A 20,742-nucleotide genomic window follows, 5' to 3' on the forward strand; every position below is an offset into this window, starting at 1 on the left:
AGCTTCCTTGATTTTGCTGAAATGGCTTCAAATCACATGCTTTCAAAATATAATTAATTTTTTTCTTACTATATTTTTTTGAATTTGTTTTCTAGGCATTACATATTTTTCTAATTTATTTATATTTTAAAGGCTCTTCACATCAAATAATGGGAAATCAATATATTACTACAAAAAATACATTTATGATTTTAGACTTGAAAAAATTAGGGTAATGTATTTTTTAAATATATCTTATGAATATTATGATTTAATATAATTTTATTAGAAGAAAATGATAATTATACATAATAGTATTGCTTAATTATGGATATTGAAAAGCCTAAGAAAGATTTGTTTTTTATTGCAGAAGCTCTTTCACATATTCGAGTTATCAACCTTGTTTTAGAGTTTTCAGAAAATATATATCAACCAAGCTCTTTAAAGCTTTTTAATACACATTCTATTTCTATAAAATCCAATAAGATTTCAGAAATTATTTTTCTTCCTGATGAAATTGAAAAAGATGTATCTATACGAGTAGATCAGCAACCTAATACTTTATCAATCCGTCTTCCATTAAGTAATTTATCTATTAAGAGTATGAATGAGATATCACCGTGGTCAGCAGTATATATTGATCCTAATTCTGATTTTTGTTGTGGGTTTTGTTTGGGTTCTTTATTGAATAAAGATCAAATAAAACATTGGAGAAATCTTCCATCAGATAATTGGGCTGATATGATGGATTATTGGATATGTTGTAAGGGGAAAGATAATGCATTTGGGAATTATAAGATATCACAAAATATTAAGTCTCTTTCTGACTCTGGTATTATTTTTGTAGGGTTATCATATTTTCTTATTTCTGAAAAAAATCTACAAAATATAAAGGTAAGGCTAGTTTTTAAGATAATTGGATGATTATTTCATATTTGGCTTAAAGAAAGTATTATATGACACTATGTCTTTGTACTGATACAAAAGCCATACATTAAAATATGATAAGATATCCTCAATTAAAGATGGGTTTTTATCATTTCTAGGCTCATTATTTCATTATGCAATTCAGAGATACTATTGAATAAGATTTATGAAAGTCAACATTATTAATTATTTATTAGGTTCAAGGAAACAAAGTGTTATGTAATTTGTGCCAAATGAATATAGGCATATTAACTGAGGATGGAATAAAACTTTATAAATGGAAACTAATTGAAAAGAATATGGAAAAGTTTTTTGTTAATCTTAAAATAATTTATTCTAATTTTTTTTAGAGTAGTCTCTTTTGATATTGATATTTTTATTTCTGCTGAATTATTGGCTTTGATTGAAATATACCCAGATCATAAATTTGATATTTATAATGAAGAATCAGGAAAATGCATATTAAAGGTATGGCGCAAATATATATATTTTTTATTTATAAATAGATATGGGTATTTAATTCTGATTTAAGAATCACAAATGGTTCATTTTATACATCTGATGTAAATATTAGTAATAAAACATACAACAAATTTCCTGGAGTTCGTGTAATGAAAGTATTTTATATGTTAATTCAAGATACTCAAATAAAATCAAATTTTAATAATATTTCATTTCATTCAGAAATGGTTGAAAGTTTATTATATTCACTTAAAAAAAGCAATTCTTTAATTCCTGAAACTATGAGACAATTTAATATCTGGAATATTGGATATTTAAAAAGATATTAATTGTATTTATTAATAAAATTAAAAATTATATTTTTTTAAATAAGTTATTTAAATTATTTCTTTTTAAAAATAAAATTAGCTTTTTTTGGATTTATTGTTAATAGCTTTTTTTTTATGTACTTCAATACTATACCATATACTACCAGTAAATACTAAAATTATTCCAGATATAGTCCCAAAATTTCTTTTATTTTCAAATATATAAATACTCAAAATTAAACTAATAAATTTTCGTAAATTAAGTATTATATTTGCTGTTAAAGCTGTAGAAATAACGTCTAAAATATGTTTAAATTTGATAAATTATATAATATATAATACTTAATCTATTTATCCCTTGAACACATAATGATTGAGTAATTATATTGATGCAAAAATAAAACAAATAGTTAGAAGTTTTTGGAATTTTAAATTTCAAAAATGCCTTTAGAAATTCATATAAGCTTCTGTCATGATTTTTTTGTGAAATAAATGGTGTTTGAAAATAATTTAATAATTTAGTTTGTGAATATATTTTTGGAAGAATTGGCATATAAAGTAAAAGAGAAAAAAAATGCTTGTAAAATATTAGATTTCTTTTCCTTTTTTTAATGAAACTAACCATATAGAAATTGACCTCTTTCCAGTTTGGAGAATATAATTTAAACGTTTTTTCCATATATATACTCATAAAAGATCTAAGAATCTGAGCAATAAGTAGAATAATTATGCCTCTAGTATATTCTATCATGGATAAATTTATAGAATGCTAATTTAAATTAAATTATTTAAAAATAAAAAATCATTTTTAACCTTTTCTGAAATATTAGAGATATTAGCAATAATTACTCCAGACGTAAGAATTGCAATTGATATCATTTGATAAATATCTGGCCTAATATTCATATTAATTTAAAAAAAAATAAAAATTTATGTTCTTACTTTTTATTTATATATAACCATTCTAAAATAACCAGAATAAATATTCCTCCACTCTGAGTAATAATATGCATAGGAATAGAAATTCCATAACTGTACGCCTTGTTATTTAAAAATGTTGCTGTAAAAAATAAAGAAACAATAATCATCCATGAACCAATAGGAACATTTCTTTTTACTAAAAATGTTGATCCTGTAAAAAAATTATAAACTAATCCCTCAATTGTAATATATAGGAATTGTAGAAATGTTATTAATAATCCTTTACTTATTAATTTTCTTTTATAATATTATATACCTAATTTTGGTTCTTTTCTACTAATTATCAATCTTTAAACTATATTTCATCCTTTTTTTACTTAATAATAGCTTCTAATGAAAAAATATTTGAACAACTTGATCATATTAAATTCAATTTCCTTGTAAATAAATATAATTTTACCATCCTCCAAATATTAAGAATAAAATTAAAAAATAATGATACAAAGGGATCTTAAAATTAATTGTTGTTAATAAAAATAAAGGATTTTACATGAACCATTAAAAAATATCCCGGTTTTTAGCGTTTTTAGCTTTTGCCTTTTTTTAAACTTAATTGTTTTAAATTAATTTAATAAAAAATTAAAAATATTAAGAAAAATTATTAAAATTTTAAAATTTTGCTTAAATTTATAAACATAAATTAATAATTTGATTAAATAAAAAAATTAAATACTTAAAAAAATGTCTCTTAATAATAATTTTATATAGAAAAAAATAGATTTCTGGTTAATATTTAAATGAAAATAGTGTTTTTTATATAATAACTAAGGATTTATAGTTAAATTAACAGCAAAACCTTAAATCTTTAAAATCTTAATTATGTACCAAAAAATAAATAGCTATTTTTCTTTAGATTCAGAGGAAAACTATGAGGAATTAGTAAATATAATATCAAAAGGTAAGTCTTTATTATCATATATATCTTATTAATAATATATATCTTATTAATAATATAGAAATTGATAATAAGAATGTAAAAATTCATGAGTTTATTGAATATCTTGGGGGATATTTAGTAAAAAACAAGGAATCTATGAGAGAAAAGGGTATATATATGTGTTTAATATATATATATTGCGTATTGTTTAGTTATTATTTTGCTTTCAAGCGTAATTGAATCAATATCTAGAAGAACACTTGATTCGCAACAAAGTAAAATTAAGTAAATAATGGAAGATTAAGCTAACAGTAAAGTATATGTTATGATGCGATTCTATTGTGATTGTCTTTTTGATCAATCATGTATAAAAGAAATTATTTCTGGATTGTATTCTTTACAAAAGATGGATTTTTTTGATGAAGAAAAGGCAGTATTTATGTGTAAAGGGTATTAGTTTTTTATTATTATTTATGTATAATTTAATGACAAAAAAAAAGGCTTTTTAAAAATTTTGATTCTGAAAGTAATATACAGTCTATTAGATATAATGTATTTCAAATTTTGAATGAGTTAATAACAAAGCATCAAGAAGGTATTATTTTATATATTTGTAATATTCTAAATTATATTGATAGCATTAAAAAAAATGGGACCAGAATTTATCAAAGGATTAATTAAAATTATAGGACGAGAAAAAGATCCTAGAAACTTAATTTTGGTATTTTCTATTTTGAATACAGTTATTTCTGAATTTGATATAACTTTTTATGCGAAGGTTGAGATTTTTTGTGTAATAATATTATAATAACTTTATATTTTAGGATATTTTTGATTTATTATTTTGTTATTTTCCAATTACCTTTAAGTCATCAATTAATGATGTCTTTGGAATTACTTCAGATGATTTGAAATTTTGGTTAAAGTGAGTCTTTTTTTAAAACAAAAGCTTTCTAAATATTTAGTAAATGTCTATCTGCTAATGATATTTTATCGTCATATTCTATTCCATTACTAATAGATAAATATAATTTCTCTTCTATCAGTATAAAGGTAATTTTTTTCAATTATCTATTATTTTTTTTAATATTTAGTTAGAAGGATATATTAGACGTCCTATCCTTCTGCATGGAAGCATATTCACCTAGTGTTGTTGAGATTTATGTTTTACAAATATGGAACACATTAAAAAATGATTTGTTCAAAGATACAGATGCTGATTTTCTGAAAAAATCATTAGATTGTCTTTTTATAATATCAAAAATTCTATCTAAAGAAACATTAGAAACTTCAAAAAAGAAAACATTAGTGGAATTCTTTAGTTTTATTTCAGATGAAATTAATGAGCATTTTAAAGAGCCAGATACAAAGACTGCAAAAAATGCTATAAAAATTCTTTATGCTCTTTCATCATCATCCAAATATGCTTTTGAAATACTTTCTAAAATTTGTGTTTCTGATTTAATCTCAAGATTCGAAAAAGAAGATTCATTAAATACTAAAACAGCTATTTTAGAGCTTTTATCATTCATTCTACAGTCAGGGCTTCATGTATATGGTTCTTATGAAAAAAAAATAGATGAAATCCCAGATGACTCTGTCTTAATTCAGGAAAAAGATAGATTGTTAACTATTTCATATAACTCATTAACAGACTCACCATTTTTAAATGAATATATAAAAGCTGCTGCTATACACTTCCTTCTAAATTTTAGTCAAATACATGATCTTTTGCAATACAATGAATTGAAATTAATAGTGGAATATTTTAATGAAATAATTATTAAAGAAAATAATTTAAAGTATAATTGAAAGATGTTTATTATTAAATTTCTTATTAAATTAGGGCAGAAGCTTTAGAAGCATTGGTTAAAATTGCAGAAATAAATCCTAATCTTATTTTTGAAACAACTTTTCCTAACTTTTTAAAGTTGTTATCAGAAGAAAATTATTCAATAACACTAAATAATCATTCACCGTCTCAGGATGAAGTTATTTTAACAACATTATCTCATCTTTGTGTAGAAAAACAATTATTTACTACTCTTAATACTCATTTAATTAAAAAATTTGATGATATTATTTCTGGTAATTATAATATATGTTTGTAATTTTATTAATAGAATAGTCAATGACAGAAAAATATTATATGGAAGAGCACTTATGTTTACACTTTTACTAGCAATTAGGACAAATTTTACCAGAAAGAAATTAGATATAGGTTCATATATTGATCAATTATTACCTGAACTTTTTACTCGTGTAATAAATTCATGTACTGGTTCTAGGGAAAATATAATTTTGGATTCAAAAATAATAAGCATTATATCTCAAATAACTAATTTAATAGTGCGTTCTTCAAATTATCAAAAACAAAAGCTATTTATTGCTGATTTAATAAATTTGTTTATAAATGGAAATTCTAATTTATTATTTCTGTCAAAAAATACTGAAATACTTAAGGCTTTTAAGCCTTTTGATAAAAATTCTACTTTATATCAAAAAAAAACACTTCCAATTTTTATTAGTGCATTTGCAGGAATTCAAAGAGAGGTTTGTTTTTTATAATCTACTATATCTATAGCTTATTTTAATTAGCTTTTACCTATAGATTTAATGTCATTTTTTATAAAAATAACAGCAGATTTAATTTTAGAAAACCAATTGGAAGATGAACAACGCATTTTCTTATTTAGGTTTATATCTTTGATTTATAATAAATACAATGAACCAAATTTTGATTACTGTGAAATATTCTTAAATGAAATTTCAAAATTTTCTGAAGATGATATTCCAAAAAAAAAGCTTATGATATTATATATTTTATGGGTAATACTTTTCTGATTACAACTTTTTTAATATTTTTAGGTTATAAAAGCATTGATTTTAAAAACAAATAAATATGGTTATGTATTATTAGATAAAGTTATAAATCTTTTGGATGATAAACATCTCTGTAAATTCATTTCAAATAATTTTGGGATAATTTTGGTTGAAGATGAATTAATTAATAAGGAAAATTATGCATCTGTTCGGCTTTTATACAAACAGAACTTTTTCTATTATATATTACCTAAATTAACTAAAATACTAAACTCTGTATCTCCAGGAAAGTTTTCAAACATTTAAACAATAACATTAATTGATAAATAGATCTTAAGTCTAATTATTTAGTTGTCTTTTCTTATGTCATTCAATATATTCCAAAACAAGTTATTTCTCCAGAATTAGCTTCTATTTTTCCTATACTTCTTCAATGTTTTTCTCTTGACGATTCCAAATTAAAGGCATCTAATATTAATACTCTTTATACGATAACTTTAGAATCTCCTGATTTGGTAGTAGAACATCTTGCATCTATTATTCCTTTTCTTCTAACATTTATTACTAAAGAAGATAATTCTATGGTGAATTGAGACCAATGTATTTGTTAATCTACTGATTTCTTTAGAATATTCAAATTACAGCGCTTAAGTGTTTAGGACTCTTTCCAACAGTTTTAAAAACTGAATCTATTTATCCTTTTAAAAATATTATTATTCGTAAACTTGCAATGGTATTAGATGATCCTAAAAAGTATTAATTCGATATCTTTTACGTATTATTCTGATATCAAATAGAGATGTTAGAGATGAAGCCAGAAAAACAAAACATAAGGTAATATAAATAAAAATATTTAATTTAACTCTTATTATCTTAGTGGTATATATGATTTAAATATATTAAATAATCTTGCTTATATACAATCCTATAATATTCATGAACATATATCCATATTTTCATACTTTTCAAGTATTCTATCTTCTACATCTTTTAGAATCCATTCATGCACAACAAGTTCTAAATTCTCGATTTCCATCGAAAATAGCTTATCAGGATCACTTCCTGAAGGAATATATGATTGAAGATCTGACATATTAGAATTCGAATCAATCATACCCGCTACCGGTATTCCCATTCCCGTTGTTTCTCCTCCACTTGCATCTACATATCTATATTAATAATAAAATTATTATATTAAATATATACAATTTCCATCTCCCAGTATAAGATCATAAATCGGTTTTAACCCAAAAAAATTAAGAAAATACCATGATAATGATGAAACCCATGATACATCAAGATCATTCGTTGCTACTCCTGATTGTAACATCGATTTAAATCTTAATGTAAGAGGAAATGGAAGTTTTACTAATTTCCTTATTCATATTTCAAAAATAAATATATCAATTCTTTATACTTAATATAAATCCATTAAAAAAAAAATTAATCCATGCCATAATAATGGTTTGAGGAATAATATTAGCCATATTACTCTTAAAAATTCTCATCATTTGATCCATATTTTTAACATTTACCATAGGATTCATAAGTTGTGATCCTTTAAGTTCTGGATTTTCTAGATATTCCCCACTAGAAAATGTCTTAGTTAAATATATTTTTCGTGTATAAAATGCTCCATATCCTATATGACTACTATTCACTCTTAAAATCTCTGATCGCTGTAATGCCCTTCTAAAAAATTGATTACTTCCAATTCATTTATCCATTAAAAATACATCTCTCTAATCTCTTTAACTGTCATTTTCCTTGGTGTTTCTAATAATATTATACTAATATAATGTTTTAAAACTCCTGTTATAATCATAACAATAAATATAGAAAAAAGAACCCAATCTCTTAAGGATTTATCAAGATATAAGTCTTGACTATAAAAAATATTAACTTTTTATTAAATTTTCTTAACAAATACCTCTTTTTTAAGTCCATTTCTTAATCTTAAAGATTAGAAATCGTTAATTTTCTTAATTTTTGTCTAAAAAATTTAGAAAAACTATGAATAAGTTAAAGAAAACTAATCTTTCTTCAATTCAGGAGGTTAAATATACTATGGATGACTCAGTTAGTCCGGTAATTAAGGTTAAAAGTGGTTAAACAAGTCTTATATATTAATAGTTTATGGCTACAATGGGTTATCAAGAAACTTATCTTTTAATGAATATAAGATTTATTCTTGGATATACACTTGTTATTATATGTTCAAATGTTGCTACATGTAATTATATATTTGGATTTATGCCATCTAAAACATATACATTATGGGGAGTTATTGGATATTTTATTTTATATGGATGTTATACATTATGGAATTGTACAGCAGGAAGAAGTATTATTTATCAAGGAAGAAAGAAAGATATTCGGGTATTAGATAGTATTATTTATATATAGGATTATTAAGAAAGGGTTAGTTGAGTATTCGATCATCAATTAGTAAGAAAGGGCCGACATATACATTAACGATTGAAATATTAAAAGAAGGTATTCTGAAGAAGTTTTTAGCTAAAGAGATGTTTAATTTATGGTTTACTGAGGAGGGAATATTTGAAAAAGAGGAATTTAATGTATGGCTTAAAAATATTATTAAACAAATTGAAGAAGGAAAAGGAAGTTTTATAATTGATATATCGAATATAATAAAGAGAAAGGAAAGTTAAAAATAATCTATGAAGATTGAGGAGATGAATTGTTATTGTCAATATCGGTTTTTATATCGTATTGTGATAAATCAATTTCAGTTCCTGGTATTAGATTATATGAACTTCCTTGATTAAGTTGTCTAAAATTAATATTATTAAAAAATATATAAAATTTTTTGGAAAATACTCTGGAAATTTTAATCTATAAATAGGTATTCTTTTGGAATCTTGTTGATTTAAACGTTCCTTTGCCAATTCAGATATTTTTTTAAGACTTTCAATATGTATTTCTGTATAATTATCTTTGTTTTTAAAATATTCAATAATTCTTGTAAAGAATCCTTGGCCTTCATGATGTAGACCATACCATTCATCTATTTTATATATTGTAAAGACAGAAAATAAAAATAATACACTATTTCTCCAGATAGGTGCCGAAAAGTCTATAGAAATCATTATTCCCTCCTCTAATATATCAAATTCTTTAAAAAAAACCTTCGTCCCTAGTTTTTAATTCTAGTTTATTATCTGACCCATTAATAAACATATTGTTAAGCCTTCTTTTTCCATGATTTCTTAACAACTGAAGATTAATAGCTTTTCTATACTGATAAATCATAATATTTAGATATTTTATAGATAAAATATAGCTCTTTCTAAAACATATGTTAACTACAAAGATAAAGTAATAAATAATAAAACCTGTTAAAAATAGATAATAAATATTAAAAAAATATTAATATTTTTAAGTAAAATTAATATGTTTTAAAGAGAAAAAATGAAATGGAAAAAGTATTTATTATTAACATTAATCTTAAGAGATGTTTATGGAAATAAACAAAGGAAAATGATATGTCATGCTAAAAAAGAATGTTATCCAGAGGTTTTTGAGGCAACCCATGTTTTTCAAGTAGTTCATGAAGATCAAATACTTCCTCCAGGTAAAGATATATTTAAGAAGGGCTATATTGATATTTTATTGAGGACTTCATATACGTCTTGATTTTAGCACAGGTATAAAAGAAGCTAAGATTATAGATGAGGATGAAAATGATAAAAAAAATGTTATTTTAGTTTATAAAGATGGACATATTGAGTCAGGAAATGTTGCTAAAGAAAGTCCAATTTTTTCTAATATTCCTGATATTAAGCCTAATCTTAAGATATCTCAAGCAGAACATGAAGAATTTTCTATGGCATTGAAGTTTTTAGTGTCAGATAAATATAATGAATCAATGGAACAATTGGTTAATGTTCTTTCTGTATTAGAGGAATTGTCTCATGAATTTGAATTTGGAGTAAAAATATGTAAATCCAGAGTTGCAGTAGAGCGGTTGATTGAGCTTTTAGAGTCATCAGAATCCATATTTATTAAAAAATTAGCAATTACAGTTTTGGGGTCATCACTTCAAAATAATCCTCAAGCACTTGTATATATTTCAGATATGAAGCTTACAAAGGTTTTACTTAATAGATTACAATATGAAAATGATGATGGAATAAAGATAAAAGTGTTATATACATTATCTTCAATTGTTAAATCATCAAATGGAATGAATGAATTTTATATGACACAAGGTGATAAAATACTTTATGATATATTTAAAAAGACGAAAAATCCATCATTGATATCAAAATGTGCTAGTTTTATAGAGGATAATTATTTTCAAGATCAAAATTATAGCAATGATAATTTTAAAACAACATTTCTTTCATTTTCTATGTATATTGATTCAGTTATTAAACATTGGTGTGAAGGTTTTCAATCAGTTCTTTTTGAGAATGAATTAGATGCAGATTCTAAGGAAAAAATATTATCTGTACTGAGGTAATAATTGTTTATTCATATATTTTATATTTTATATTTAATAGCATTTTGAAAAAAAAACATTATAGCATATGTAAACCGGTTAGTGGGTTTTTAGAGTTTTTAGATCATGAAACTACATTAGTATATGAAAAAGGGCATCCATATATAGGTCTTCTTGAATCAATTCGACATTTATTTCAAACTTCTGATGAGGAAGATAGAGCATAGTATTAAAATGTTCTTTTCTTTTATAACAATTGCGGCGGAGATTGTCTATAAGCTTTTATTGAAACTTGACATTTATTATACAAATTTCAATATATTTTTTTACTTCTGAAAGAAAATTATGTTCAATTCTCAAGCATTCTTTTTTTATTAAAAGATTTTCAGGGTCATCTTTCAGAATTGATTGCCAGTATTTCCCCCAATCATAAACACTAATATCTTCACCTGTTTTTTCAAATATTTTTTGCAATCTTTTTGAAAGTCTAGAAGATGATCCATGGGATTTGTAAGATAATTTAATAACATCATAAAGTAATTTATATGCATAAATCATCATATCTTTTGCATTTATTTGTTTGAATTGTGTTTCATAATTCTCTGATGCTTGAAAAATCATTAATTTGATAAGAACAAACTTTTGTATGACATATATAGGATTAAAATCAATCATATATTGATTAGAAACTCTATTTCCAATAAGATGAATATATAGTCCATGACAAAAAGCATTGTAAATCTTATTTTCATCAAGAAAATACATCAATGCCAATTTATGAAGTTGATTAAGTGGATATAATACAGCATTCCATCCTTTTAAACGGTGAAGTATAGAAAGAACTCTCAAGATATTTATATTTTTTTCATTTAATGCTTTGTTAATAAGCATTTCAAGATGAAAAAATGTTTCTATGCTCATAGTGTTCTTTAAAATATGATAACTTTCATCTTTTTCTTGTGATTTACAACGAATACATTTGCATAAGAAATAATAACGTGAAAGAAGTTCATCTTGACGGTTTTTTTGTGTATTATTTACATCAATATATGATATAGTGATCTAAAGATATATAAAAAATTCATAATTATACAATATAATACATACTTCTTGATCTATAAATATTTTTTGAAGTGATCTAAGTGCTATTTTGTTTCCATCAAAGACAAGTGTAGCATTAGGATAGCATGAATGGTCAATTCTTGAAATTGTTAGATCTATAGCTGTACCAATAGTATCATATGATGATGTAAATAATGAAAATGAATTAATCATGATCTATAACCATATAATTCCCTTATTTCATACTATTTTTTCCTCTTTACCTTGCAAAGTAGACTTAATACTAACTTTTCATTTGGTTCATTTGTAAAGTTCTGAATACCTTTTGATAGGATCCAAATTTCCTCCTTTCTTTCCGAAGACATAATCTCTGATACATGACCTTCAAGTTCTTTGATAGTATTCCATTCTAAGCTACATGGATGATTACGTCCATAGAAAATCAATCTCATACATATTCTCATAAATCCTGGGATTATTTTTGGCCATTTTGATAAAAAAAAAGAACATTCATATTGGTGGAACATTGCCCAATCTTCTTCCATGCATTTCTTTCCTTTTTATTACATATTTTTTCACTTATTCCCCATCTTTATACCTGACAACAATATTGAAGAACTTTACATGCCTTACATGGCATCAAATAAAGCCCTGCATCTTCCTCCTCTTCTTCACAGATAAAGCAATTACTACATCCATTTGGAAGATGTTTTTCATCAAGAATTGCCACTAACGGCTTAACTATATAAATTTCTTCACCTTATTTCTAAGTTAAGGCCCTTTAAACACATAAAATTATACCCTCTTCAAAGTCTTTTGTAGAGTAAATCCCGTATTCTCTAGAATTTACATGATTCTTAACTTTTATAGGGATTTTTTCTGTTTTTTGTGGATCCATATTTATAATCTAAGATGTCTTTCAGTTTTAACTTTGAAAAAAGCAATGAAAGCTCTGAAGAAGATGATAAAATTAATGAAACTGATATGTACGATGGAGATATATCTATAAACCCTTCTTTTTTGCCTCCAAAGAGACACACTCTTGAAGAACTAGTATGAAAAAAATATGAATGAATTTTTTTTAAAAAAAACCGGTTTTTAGATTGAGTTTTTACCAGAAAACATTAGCTTTGATGTTGTCCAGGTTGATTTTGAGGGGAATTTTTCTTATAAAGCTCTTTTACCTAAGCGTACAGTATGGGATATTGAGTTACAGCTTATGGCATATGATTATGATACATCTCAGAGCGAACTATTGTTTTTAAATGGATCTAGTGACATTATTCCAAATGTTTATGAGGTATTTTAAGTGGGTATGTGTTTTTTTTTTAAAAAAATACAAGGGAGGCTATAAAACATGGGAGTGTAGCTATGACTTGATGGAATATGTGAGAAAAACATCATTAAAATACAGTAAAGTTCTTGAGGCAAATATAATATAGATTTTTTATTATGAATTATTCATATTTATAGCTTGGATGTGGTTCTAGTTTGCCATCAGTAGTATTATTTATAGAAACACTTGTTAATTCAAGGGAACAAGCAGTAAATTTCACTTTACAAGATTACAATGTATCTGTATTGAAATTTTTAACTATACCAAATCTATTTTTGGCATGGGCAATAGTAAAAAATCAAGAAATAGCATCTATGAAGGAAATGAATATAACAAATACAATAAAAGAAGAGTTTCTTTGTGATTTAAGGGAAAGGAAAATAACAATAAATTGTATATCTGGAGGATGGTGTGATAAAATGAATGATTTAATTCTAGATAAACATGATTTAATACTTGCTTCTGAAACTATTTATTCAAAACAAAATTTAGACACATTTATTAATATATTGGCATATAATATTGGAAATTATAAAGAAGGTAAAGCTCTTATTGCGGCAAAAAAGACATATTTTGGACTAGATGTTTCAATTGAAGATTTTGTACAAAAATTAAAAGACTTTAATTTAAATTATTCTTACGTATATGAAAGTATAAATACTGGTATTGTACGTGTAATACTTAATATAGAATGTCTTTTATAAATCTTCAATATTTTCCTAAAAATTCTTGTAAAATCTAAATTAATTTTAATAAAATATAATTTACTATATATCAAGTATAAAAACTAGATAAATAGTTGGAATTATAAAAAATTGTAATTAAAAAATTAATAAGTTAGTTAATATTTATTAAAACATTCTAAATCTAAGTTTTTAAAAAAATTATTGAATAATTTATTTAATTCTTACATGTTTTATATAGAGCATTTTTTCAATGCTTGTAAAATATCATTAACAAGATCTTCTTCTTCTTCACATCCAACACTTAAACGAATTAAATCATCATATATACCTATTTTTTCTCTTTCTTCCTTTGATATCCCAGAATGAGTCATCAAAGCGGGAATCTCACATAAACTTTCAATTGCCCCTAAACTTTCTGCAAGGCAAAATAGTTTTGTACTTTGGCAAAATTCTTTAGCTGCTGTAGATCCTCCTTTTATTCTAAAACTTAACATTCCTCCTCCTAAGCCATTCCTATGCTGTTTTTCAACGATTTTTCTTTGGGGATATGATTCAAGTCCTGGATAAAATACTTGAATAACTAATTCATGTTTCTCCAATGTTTTAGCAATTGCTAAAGCGTTGATACAACATTGTTTATAACGAAGATGAAGCGTTTTTAATCCCCTTTGAGCAAGCCAACAATCAAAAGGACTTGGAACTGCTCCAATAGCATTCTGTAGAAATTTAAACTTCGTATATAAATTGTCACAATTCAAAGCAATAACTCCTAAAACTACATCGCTATGTCCATTAATATATTTAGTTGCTGAATGTACCACAATATCTGCCCCATGATCCAGAGGATTACATAAATAAGGCGAAACAAATGTGTTATCTATAACGACAATAATATTATGTTCATGTGCTAATTTTGAAATAGAACAAATATCGACTACTGAAAGTGTTGGATTACTCGGTGTTTCAATCCATAATAGCTAATAAACATTAAAACTCCTTAATAATAATATACAATTTCTAGTTAAACTTTTGTTTCTGGTCTAATATTTGGAATAAGAGATTTTTCATCTTTTAAATCTACAAATGTAACTTGTATATTATATGTTGACACAACTCTTGTAAAATAACGATGTGTACCACCATAAACATCCATAGATGAAATTGCTAATGAATATTATTCTTTTAAAATTAATTTTAGCAATTTTACCATGGCTTCCAGGAGATAAAATATGAAAAATATTCATTAAAGCTGCTAATCCAGATGAAAACGCTAATGAATATTTTGCATTCTCAAGCGTTCTAATAGCTTCTTCAAAGCTTTCTCTAGATGGATTTCCTGAGCGTGAATAATCATATTTTGAAACTGGATTTCCTGGAGATAATTGAGCAAATGTTGTAGATAAATGAATTGGTGAAATAAGAGCTCCTGTTTGAGGATCTTTACCAATTCCTGAATGGATAGCCAAAGTACCAAAGCCCAATCTATTATTATTCATGATTTTTTAAGAGCTAAAAATTTCAACGAAAACAGTCCAAGTGTTTCTATGATGTAATAATAAATAATTTATGTATAAAATGACAATATTCCTAAGTGAAAATGTGTGTAACTTTATAAGAAAAAGAAAGAATATAATTGTGAAGAAGATATAAAATGATTATGACATATTGAGTTTTCTTTTTTTCTTAATTTTTCTTTCAATTTCTTTTCTTTTTTCTTCATTATCTTCAATTTTCCCTATTTTTGAAGAGAATTCTTCTTCTTTTTGTAATTGAGTTGCACTTGTCTCCATATCAGAGTCAGAATCGTAATTATTTGACATATAACTAAATTGTAATTATTTAAAAAAATATGAATAATTAAAAACATACTCTTCTTTTCTTTTACCAAAAATTTTCCATATTTCAGATGATATGTTGTAGTCTAATTTTTTGTTGCTTTGAGATGAATCTGGTTTAGCCTTTTTATAATTTATATCTTGTTTTGCTAGAAGAATATTAATAAATGATATATTTAATGTAAAAAAAATATACCAGAAGAGGAATTTTGAGATAAAATATTTCCAGATTCCCCATTTTTTGATGGAATTCCACTTGAACTATTCGTTTCCTGTTCATTCTTATAAAGAAAAGGAAAATTTTTCTTCTTTCTTCTCCATATGCTATTTTGAATCTCTTCAATTGTACGACAATCACGTTTAGGTCCTGTATGAAGAAGAATCAAATCATTAGGATGGAATTCTGTTATAATTTTTGATTTTGTAAGATTTTTAGACCTTAAAGGTGCCAAAAAATTATTCTTTTTCCCTTTATTTGTAGAAAACTTCGATGTTAATGAAATTGATCCCTTTCTTTTCGATAACAATTCATTTTTTTTTACTAAAGGCACTTTAGTAAACGTTGTAGACTGTTTACGTATTTGAAATGGTTTTGAGCCCATCTCTGGCTTCAAAAGAAAATTTTGTTCCTTTTTCCCTAAAATTTTACAACATTCCTCTTCCTTTTTATCTATCCTTGATCCTGATGATGTTTCTCCCTCTGTTCCTGTATTTATTTTTGAAATTGAATTCATCTTCAAAATCTCTGGATTCATATTAGACGTTTTCGAAATCAATTCTTTAAAAGACTTGATCCCTATTAGAAATATACATTCATATTAACCCTTCATATACCATAGATCTGCCTTTTTTTTCTACTGTTTCTTTCTTATTTGTTTTTATTTCTTTCTTCATTTTTAATAAATCCCCTTCTATTCCCTCTATTCCCCCCGTTTTTCCTCCTCCTTCTTTCCTGGATTGCTCATATTCATATCTCCGTTTAGCCCTCTCTTCTCGCTCCTTATTACAGTCCTGAGATTCCTTTATTCTATCATCTGCTTCTTTAAGTGCCTTTATTTTCTTAAGTTCCACAAGGCATATCTCTTGCTTCTTATCATTTGACGATGCAATAGCTAATAAAGAATTGTACTAATAAATATAAGAAATATGCTTAAATTTATGTAAAAATTTGTTAAAAACCTGAGTCTTTGGATTCATCATTGAGATTGATATAGTCAAGGTCGAGATCGATACTCTTATCATAAGTGAGAAGGGTAAATAAAGAAGGAGAAATATATATAAAAGGGCATAAAATAGTAGATAAATGATGTATAAATAATATATAAATGCAAATAAGATAGAAATCTATTATAAATATGAAATTTTAGTTTTAATCAAAAAGACCAAAACCCATCTAAAATACATAAATTTTAGGTTCAAAAGGTTTATTATAAGACTTACATCTTCATCTGATTCTTCTTTTTCTTCTTCTTTAACTGGTTCTTCTTCTTTTACGGCAGTTTCTTTATATAGATATCAATAAAAATTTAAAAACTTATATTACTCACCTTGTACGGCCTTTGTACCTGATCCAAGTGCTGCTGACGATACAAATGCTAATTTCTCTTTACCGCTAGCAATTAACTCTTCAATTGATTCATTTTCTAATTTACTCAAAAGTAAATTTAATCTTTTTTCTTCTGCTTCTAATCCAACAGATCCCAAAACTTTTCTAATATCTTCTGCGTTCGGTTGTTTATTTCCACCAAGTTCTAGTAATAAATATGCTGCCAAATGCTTCATATTATGTCTTTTAGCACTACAAAATCTCTGTTTAAGCCGTCTTTTTTTATTTTTTACACTAAAAATATTTATTATTTTATAACCCTAACCCACGTTTAATTGTATATATTAGGTTAGGGTTATGGTACATATAGAGTTAGTACATTTTTGACTTGGAAAATTTAAAGCAGAGCAAAGAAAAGCAGAGATAAAAAGGAATTAGCAGAGACTTTTAAGAGAACTTTTAAGAGGATATTTAAGAGGATATTTAAGAGATAAAAATGGAGTCTACTGGAGAGAAGAAGAAGCGTACGTTTCGCCGTTTTACATATCGTGGAGTGGATTTAGAAGCATTGTTAGATATGTCATCGGAACAGCTGGTAAGATAATATTAAGATATGTATGAATTGAAGAGTAAAATGAGTAGATGGAATTAGTTCATGCAAGAGCACGTCGACGATTTCAGAGAGGATTGAAACGTCGACCGATGGGATTAATTAAGAAGCTTCGAAAGGCTAAAAAAGAGGCGCCTCCAGGTGAAAAGCCGGAGACGGTAAAAACACATTTAAGAAACATGATAGTAGTTCCTGAGATGATTGGATCAATAATGTATGTATTTTTTTTGAAAAAAAAAAAATTGATAGATTAAGTGCTGTTTATAATGGAAAAGTATTTAATCAGGTAGAAATTCGACCGGAAATGGTAGGACACTATCTTGGAGAGTTTTCTCTTACATATAAACCTACTAAACATGGACGACCTGGTATCGGTGCAACACATTCTTCACGATTTATTCCATTAAAATAGAATATTTAAAAATTATGGAAGAAAATATTATATATTTCAAATATTTTATATCATCTCTATTATTTTCACTTGTTTCTAGACTTTTATATTATAATTTTTTTTAAGATTTATTTATTTAAATTAAATAAATATATAAAAATATGTAATTATTATAGAAACAAGTTCTTTATCTCAATTTTGATCATTTTAATACATGTTTACATATATTTCCCAAAGAACTAAAATATTCCCCTCATTTATTTTAAATTTAACTAAGTAATAAACCTAAATTTTAGTGCTTTTTTAAAAAAATTTAAACCATTTATTATTAAGCCTTTAGTATTATTAGAAGCCATGGCTATTGAGAAATACGATATGTCTGTTAGCTCTAAAGATTCATCAGATGAACTTTGTGTTAAATTTCAGAAGACTTTAAATTTAAAGACAGAATTCTTAATTTTAAGTTCTATTCAAACAAGTATCTTTGTTGAATGGGAGAAAAAGTTCTTGTCATGCCCAAAAAATAGGTAGAAATATAGGAAATAAAAGTCTATTTAATCTAAATGTTTATCTACATTTAGACTTGCTTTATCAGCAGTTTCAAATGGTGATTTATCAAGTATTATATTCCAGAGAGAAGCAGCTATTTTGAATAATAATCATGTTTATTCTGATAAAATTGAATTTGAGGGATCACCAGTTACATATCAGAGAAAATCAGGACGATGCTGGCTTTTTGCAGTGACAAATGTTATAAGAGTTGGATTTATGAAGAAGTAGTTGTAAACTTATGTATAAAATATGATAATAATGAATTTAAAAAGATATAATCTTTCTGAATTTGAGTTTTCTCAGGCGTATCTTTTCTTTTATGATAAACTTGAGAAGGCAAATTGTAAATATGAATATATATATATTTATATAAACTTACAAGAATGATAGTTTTTCTGGAGAATATTCTTAAAACATCAGGAGATGCTCTTGATTCACGAGTTGTGAGCTTTTTATTATCAGAACCTATTAATGATGGTGGACAATATGATATGATTGTTAATTTGTAAGTTTTAATTTTAAAATAATAGGTAATTTAATGTTTTAGACTTAATAAATATGGATTAGTTCCTAAACATATTTATCCTGATGCGTATAATGCTAAAGATAGGTATTTATTAGATATATGTTATTTTCCTATATGAATGAAATAGTGCTGCACTTAATCGTATAATTAAGACTAAGTTGCGTGAATATGCCTTGATTTTAAGAAATTTGGTTGCAGGGAATGCTACTACAACAACAATTTCATCTTTTAGGGCTAAAATGATGGAAGAAATATATGTTATTTTAGCTATTTCTCTTGGTATACCTCCTAAGCCAGATGATGAGTTTACATGGTTGTATGTTGATAAGGATAATAAAACACATTCATGTAAAGCAACGCCTATATCATTTTATAGGGAATTCTCTGAATTTAAAGTAATAACAGTGAAATATTTCTATTATAATTGATGAAAAAAAAGGCTGATGAATATATTTCTCTTATCAATGATCCAAGGAATGAATATGGAAAAATGTATACTGTAGACATGTTATCTAACATGGCTGGTGGAATTGTAAGATTACAATTTATATTATCTTGTTTATTCTAATTATGAAGGGTATACGATATCTTAACACCAAGATGGAAACTCTTAAGGAAGTTGCAATTAATATGATTAAGAAAAATATGCCTATATTTTTCGGGTATATTTTAAATATTTAAATCTTATTAATTAAAGTAAATAGTGCGGATTCTGGAAAGTATATTGATCGTCAATCCGGTATCTTTGATATTGCACTGTTTAATTATGAACTTGCCTTTAATGTCAAATCAAATCTTTCAAAGGCTGATAGATTAAGGGTATATTTTTTATAAATATAATTTCTTTTTACTGATTTCTATAGACTGGAGAAAGCTGTATGTTTTTTTCAATAAAATAAATGAAATATTTAACAGAAAATAGTAATGACACATGCTATGGTTATTACTGGGGGTAAATTTAACTCTGTTTTTTTAAAGATGTCTAACCATTTTAGTTCATATTGAAGACGGAAAATCTGTAAAATGGAGAGTTCAGAATTCATGGGGTGAAGATGTTGGACAAAAAGGATGGTTTATGATGACAGATGATTGTATTTTTTCTTAATTATAACATTTTCAATACTTACTTATTTATTAGGGATGACCGAGTTCGTTTATCAAATTGTATGTCATCAAAGCGATCTCTCTGAAGAATTGCAATCTGTTCTTAAACAAACACCTATTGTTTTACCTCCATGGGACCCTGTAAGTTTATTTTTTTTCTTTTTTTTTTACTAATAAATAAAAGATGGGCTCTTTGGCATAAATATCAAAATGAAATATAATTAAGCTTATATTGATTCGATTTTATGTTTTTTTTAACAAAGTATATTGTA

The 20,742-nt window shown here is 25.3% G+C and overlaps 14 protein-coding genes across 14 annotated transcripts; 7 read left to right on the forward strand and 7 right to left on the reverse strand.

Moving 5' to 3' along the window:
- Positions 1 to 263: 263 nt before the first annotated feature.
- Positions 264 to 1,599, forward strand: T552_01270 (hypothetical protein). The gene is made up of 3 exons (XM_018369859.1): positions 264 to 873; positions 1,104 to 1,213; positions 1,257 to 1,599. Exons 1-3 carry the CDS (start codon positions 307 to 309, stop codon positions 1,435 to 1,437), a joined length of 858 nt encoding a protein of 285 aa, XP_018226508.1. The 5' UTR covers positions 264 to 306; the 3' UTR covers positions 1,438 to 1,599.
- Positions 1,600 to 1,772: 173 nt separating this feature from the next.
- On the reverse strand, positions 1,773 to 3,156 carry T552_01271 (hypothetical protein; the record flags this gene model as incomplete). Its single annotated transcript, XM_018369860.1, has 8 exons — positions 1,773 to 1,975; positions 2,019 to 2,253; positions 2,299 to 2,445; positions 2,490 to 2,571; positions 2,619 to 2,894; positions 2,975 to 3,010; positions 3,058 to 3,107; positions 3,148 to 3,156. The coding sequence occupies 8 exons, from the start codon at positions 3,154 to 3,156 to the stop codon at positions 1,773 to 1,775; spliced, it is 1,038 nt and encodes a 345-aa protein (XP_018226509.1).
- Positions 3,157 to 3,434: 278 nt separating this feature from the next.
- On the forward strand, positions 3,435 to 7,191 carry T552_01272 (hypothetical protein). Its single transcript, XM_018369861.1, has 15 exons — positions 3,435 to 3,555; positions 3,614 to 3,703; positions 3,747 to 3,809; positions 3,852 to 3,984; positions 4,035 to 4,129; positions 4,173 to 4,312; positions 4,359 to 4,459; positions 4,500 to 4,587; positions 4,633 to 5,336; positions 5,381 to 5,622; positions 5,663 to 6,087; positions 6,133 to 6,363; positions 6,403 to 6,941; positions 6,986 to 7,110; positions 7,155 to 7,191. The coding sequence occupies exons 1-13, from the start codon at positions 3,477 to 3,479 to the stop codon at positions 6,661 to 6,663; spliced, it is 2,652 nt and encodes an 883-aa protein (XP_018226510.1). The 5' UTR covers positions 3,435 to 3,476; the 3' UTR covers positions 6,664 to 6,941; positions 6,986 to 7,110; positions 7,155 to 7,191.
- Positions 7,192 to 7,237: 46 nt separating this feature from the next.
- On the reverse strand, positions 7,238 to 8,332 carry T552_01273 (hypothetical protein). The gene is made up of 5 exons (XM_018369862.1): positions 8,288 to 8,332; positions 8,094 to 8,243; positions 7,775 to 8,049; positions 7,564 to 7,725; positions 7,238 to 7,518 (listed from the first exon to the last, which is right to left on the reverse strand). The coding sequence occupies exons 1-5, from the start codon at positions 8,302 to 8,304 to the stop codon at positions 7,292 to 7,294; spliced, it is 831 nt and encodes a 276-aa protein (XP_018226511.1). The 5' UTR covers positions 8,305 to 8,332; the 3' UTR covers positions 7,238 to 7,291.
- T552_01274 (hypothetical protein) lies at positions 8,329 to 9,434 on the forward strand. The gene is made up of 3 exons (XM_018369863.1): positions 8,329 to 8,445; positions 8,491 to 8,736; positions 8,784 to 9,434. The coding sequence occupies exons 1-3, from the start codon at positions 8,371 to 8,373 to the stop codon at positions 9,027 to 9,029; spliced, it is 567 nt and encodes a 188-aa protein (XP_018226512.1). The 5' UTR covers positions 8,329 to 8,370; the 3' UTR covers positions 9,030 to 9,434.
- T552_01275 (hypothetical protein) lies at positions 8,994 to 9,675 on the reverse strand. Its single transcript, XM_018369864.1, has 3 exons — positions 9,507 to 9,675; positions 9,199 to 9,454; positions 8,994 to 9,151 (listed from the first exon to the last, which is right to left on the reverse strand). Exons 1-3 carry the CDS (start codon positions 9,628 to 9,630, stop codon positions 9,037 to 9,039), a joined length of 495 nt encoding a protein of 164 aa, XP_018226513.1. The 5' UTR covers positions 9,631 to 9,675; the 3' UTR covers positions 8,994 to 9,036.
- Positions 9,676 to 9,745: 70 nt separating this feature from the next.
- T552_01276 (hypothetical protein) lies at positions 9,746 to 11,095 on the forward strand. Its single transcript, XM_018369865.1, has 3 exons — positions 9,746 to 9,952; positions 9,996 to 10,839; positions 10,884 to 11,095. Exons 1-3 carry the CDS (start codon positions 9,790 to 9,792, stop codon positions 11,047 to 11,049), a joined length of 1,173 nt encoding a protein of 390 aa, XP_018226514.1. The 5' UTR covers positions 9,746 to 9,789; the 3' UTR covers positions 11,050 to 11,095.
- A 9-nt stretch (positions 11,096 to 11,104) lies between these two features.
- Positions 11,105 to 12,782, reverse strand: T552_01277 (hypothetical protein; the record flags this gene model as incomplete). Its single annotated transcript, XM_018369866.1, has 5 exons — positions 11,105 to 11,884; positions 11,930 to 12,100; positions 12,148 to 12,435; positions 12,483 to 12,643; positions 12,686 to 12,782. 5 exons carry the CDS (start codon positions 12,780 to 12,782, stop codon positions 11,105 to 11,107), a joined length of 1,497 nt encoding a protein of 498 aa, XP_018226515.1.
- A 40-nt stretch (positions 12,783 to 12,822) lies between these two features.
- On the forward strand, positions 12,823 to 13,957 carry T552_01278 (hypothetical protein). Its single transcript, XM_018369867.1, has 4 exons — positions 12,823 to 12,937; positions 12,987 to 13,184; positions 13,228 to 13,311; positions 13,358 to 13,957. The coding sequence occupies exons 1-4, from the start codon at positions 12,869 to 12,871 to the stop codon at positions 13,922 to 13,924; spliced, it is 918 nt and encodes a 305-aa protein (XP_018226516.1). The 5' UTR covers positions 12,823 to 12,868; the 3' UTR covers positions 13,925 to 13,957.
- Positions 13,958 to 14,136: 179 nt separating this feature from the next.
- T552_01279 (hypothetical protein) lies at positions 14,137 to 15,448 on the reverse strand (the record flags this gene model as incomplete). Its single annotated transcript, XM_018369868.1, has 3 exons — positions 15,114 to 15,448; positions 14,934 to 15,070; positions 14,137 to 14,883 (listed from the first exon to the last, which is right to left on the reverse strand). The coding sequence occupies exons 1-3, from the start codon at positions 15,400 to 15,402 to the stop codon at positions 14,137 to 14,139; spliced, it is 1,173 nt and encodes a 390-aa protein (XP_018226517.1). The 5' UTR covers positions 15,403 to 15,448.
- Positions 15,449 to 15,517: 69 nt separating this feature from the next.
- Positions 15,518 to 16,973, reverse strand: T552_01280 (hypothetical protein). Its single transcript, XM_018369869.1, has 5 exons — positions 16,921 to 16,973; positions 16,576 to 16,869; positions 15,938 to 16,529; positions 15,776 to 15,890; positions 15,518 to 15,730 (listed from the first exon to the last, which is right to left on the reverse strand). Exons 1-5 carry the CDS (start codon positions 16,939 to 16,941, stop codon positions 15,562 to 15,564), a joined length of 1,191 nt encoding a protein of 396 aa, XP_018226518.1. The 5' UTR covers positions 16,942 to 16,973; the 3' UTR covers positions 15,518 to 15,561.
- Positions 16,974 to 17,061: 88 nt separating this feature from the next.
- Positions 17,062 to 17,564, reverse strand: T552_01281 (hypothetical protein). Its single transcript, XM_018369870.1, has 3 exons — positions 17,289 to 17,564; positions 17,182 to 17,243; positions 17,062 to 17,134 (listed from the first exon to the last, which is right to left on the reverse strand). Exons 1-3 carry the CDS (start codon positions 17,521 to 17,523, stop codon positions 17,111 to 17,113), a joined length of 321 nt encoding a protein of 106 aa, XP_018226519.1. The 5' UTR covers positions 17,524 to 17,564; the 3' UTR covers positions 17,062 to 17,110.
- Positions 17,565 to 17,726: 162 nt separating this feature from the next.
- On the forward strand, positions 17,727 to 18,355 carry T552_01282 (40S ribosomal protein S15). The gene is made up of 3 exons (XM_018369871.1): positions 17,727 to 17,882; positions 17,930 to 18,111; positions 18,153 to 18,355. The coding sequence occupies exons 1-3, from the start codon at positions 17,784 to 17,786 to the stop codon at positions 18,307 to 18,309; spliced, it is 438 nt and encodes a 145-aa protein (XP_018226520.1). The 5' UTR covers positions 17,727 to 17,783; the 3' UTR covers positions 18,310 to 18,355.
- A 241-nt stretch (positions 18,356 to 18,596) lies between these two features.
- T552_01283 (hypothetical protein) lies at positions 18,597 to 20,708 on the forward strand. The gene is made up of 14 exons (XM_018369872.1): positions 18,597 to 18,815; positions 18,870 to 19,064; positions 19,113 to 19,183; positions 19,231 to 19,345; positions 19,388 to 19,450; positions 19,494 to 19,761; positions 19,806 to 19,898; positions 19,943 to 20,028; positions 20,071 to 20,185; positions 20,230 to 20,242; positions 20,289 to 20,318; positions 20,362 to 20,457; positions 20,505 to 20,611; positions 20,655 to 20,708. The coding sequence occupies exons 1-14, from the start codon at positions 18,643 to 18,645 to the stop codon at positions 20,670 to 20,672; spliced, it is 1,443 nt and encodes a 480-aa protein (XP_018226521.1). The 5' UTR covers positions 18,597 to 18,642; the 3' UTR covers positions 20,673 to 20,708.
- Positions 20,709 to 20,742: the final 34 nt, after the last annotated feature.

Source organism: Pneumocystis carinii (assembly GCF_001477545.1).
Source record: "Pneumocystis carinii B80 chromosome Unknown supercont1.5, whole genome shotgun sequence".
NCBI classification, from domain to species: Eukaryota; Fungi; Ascomycota; class Pneumocystomycetes; order Pneumocystales; family Pneumocystaceae; genus Pneumocystis; species Pneumocystis carinii.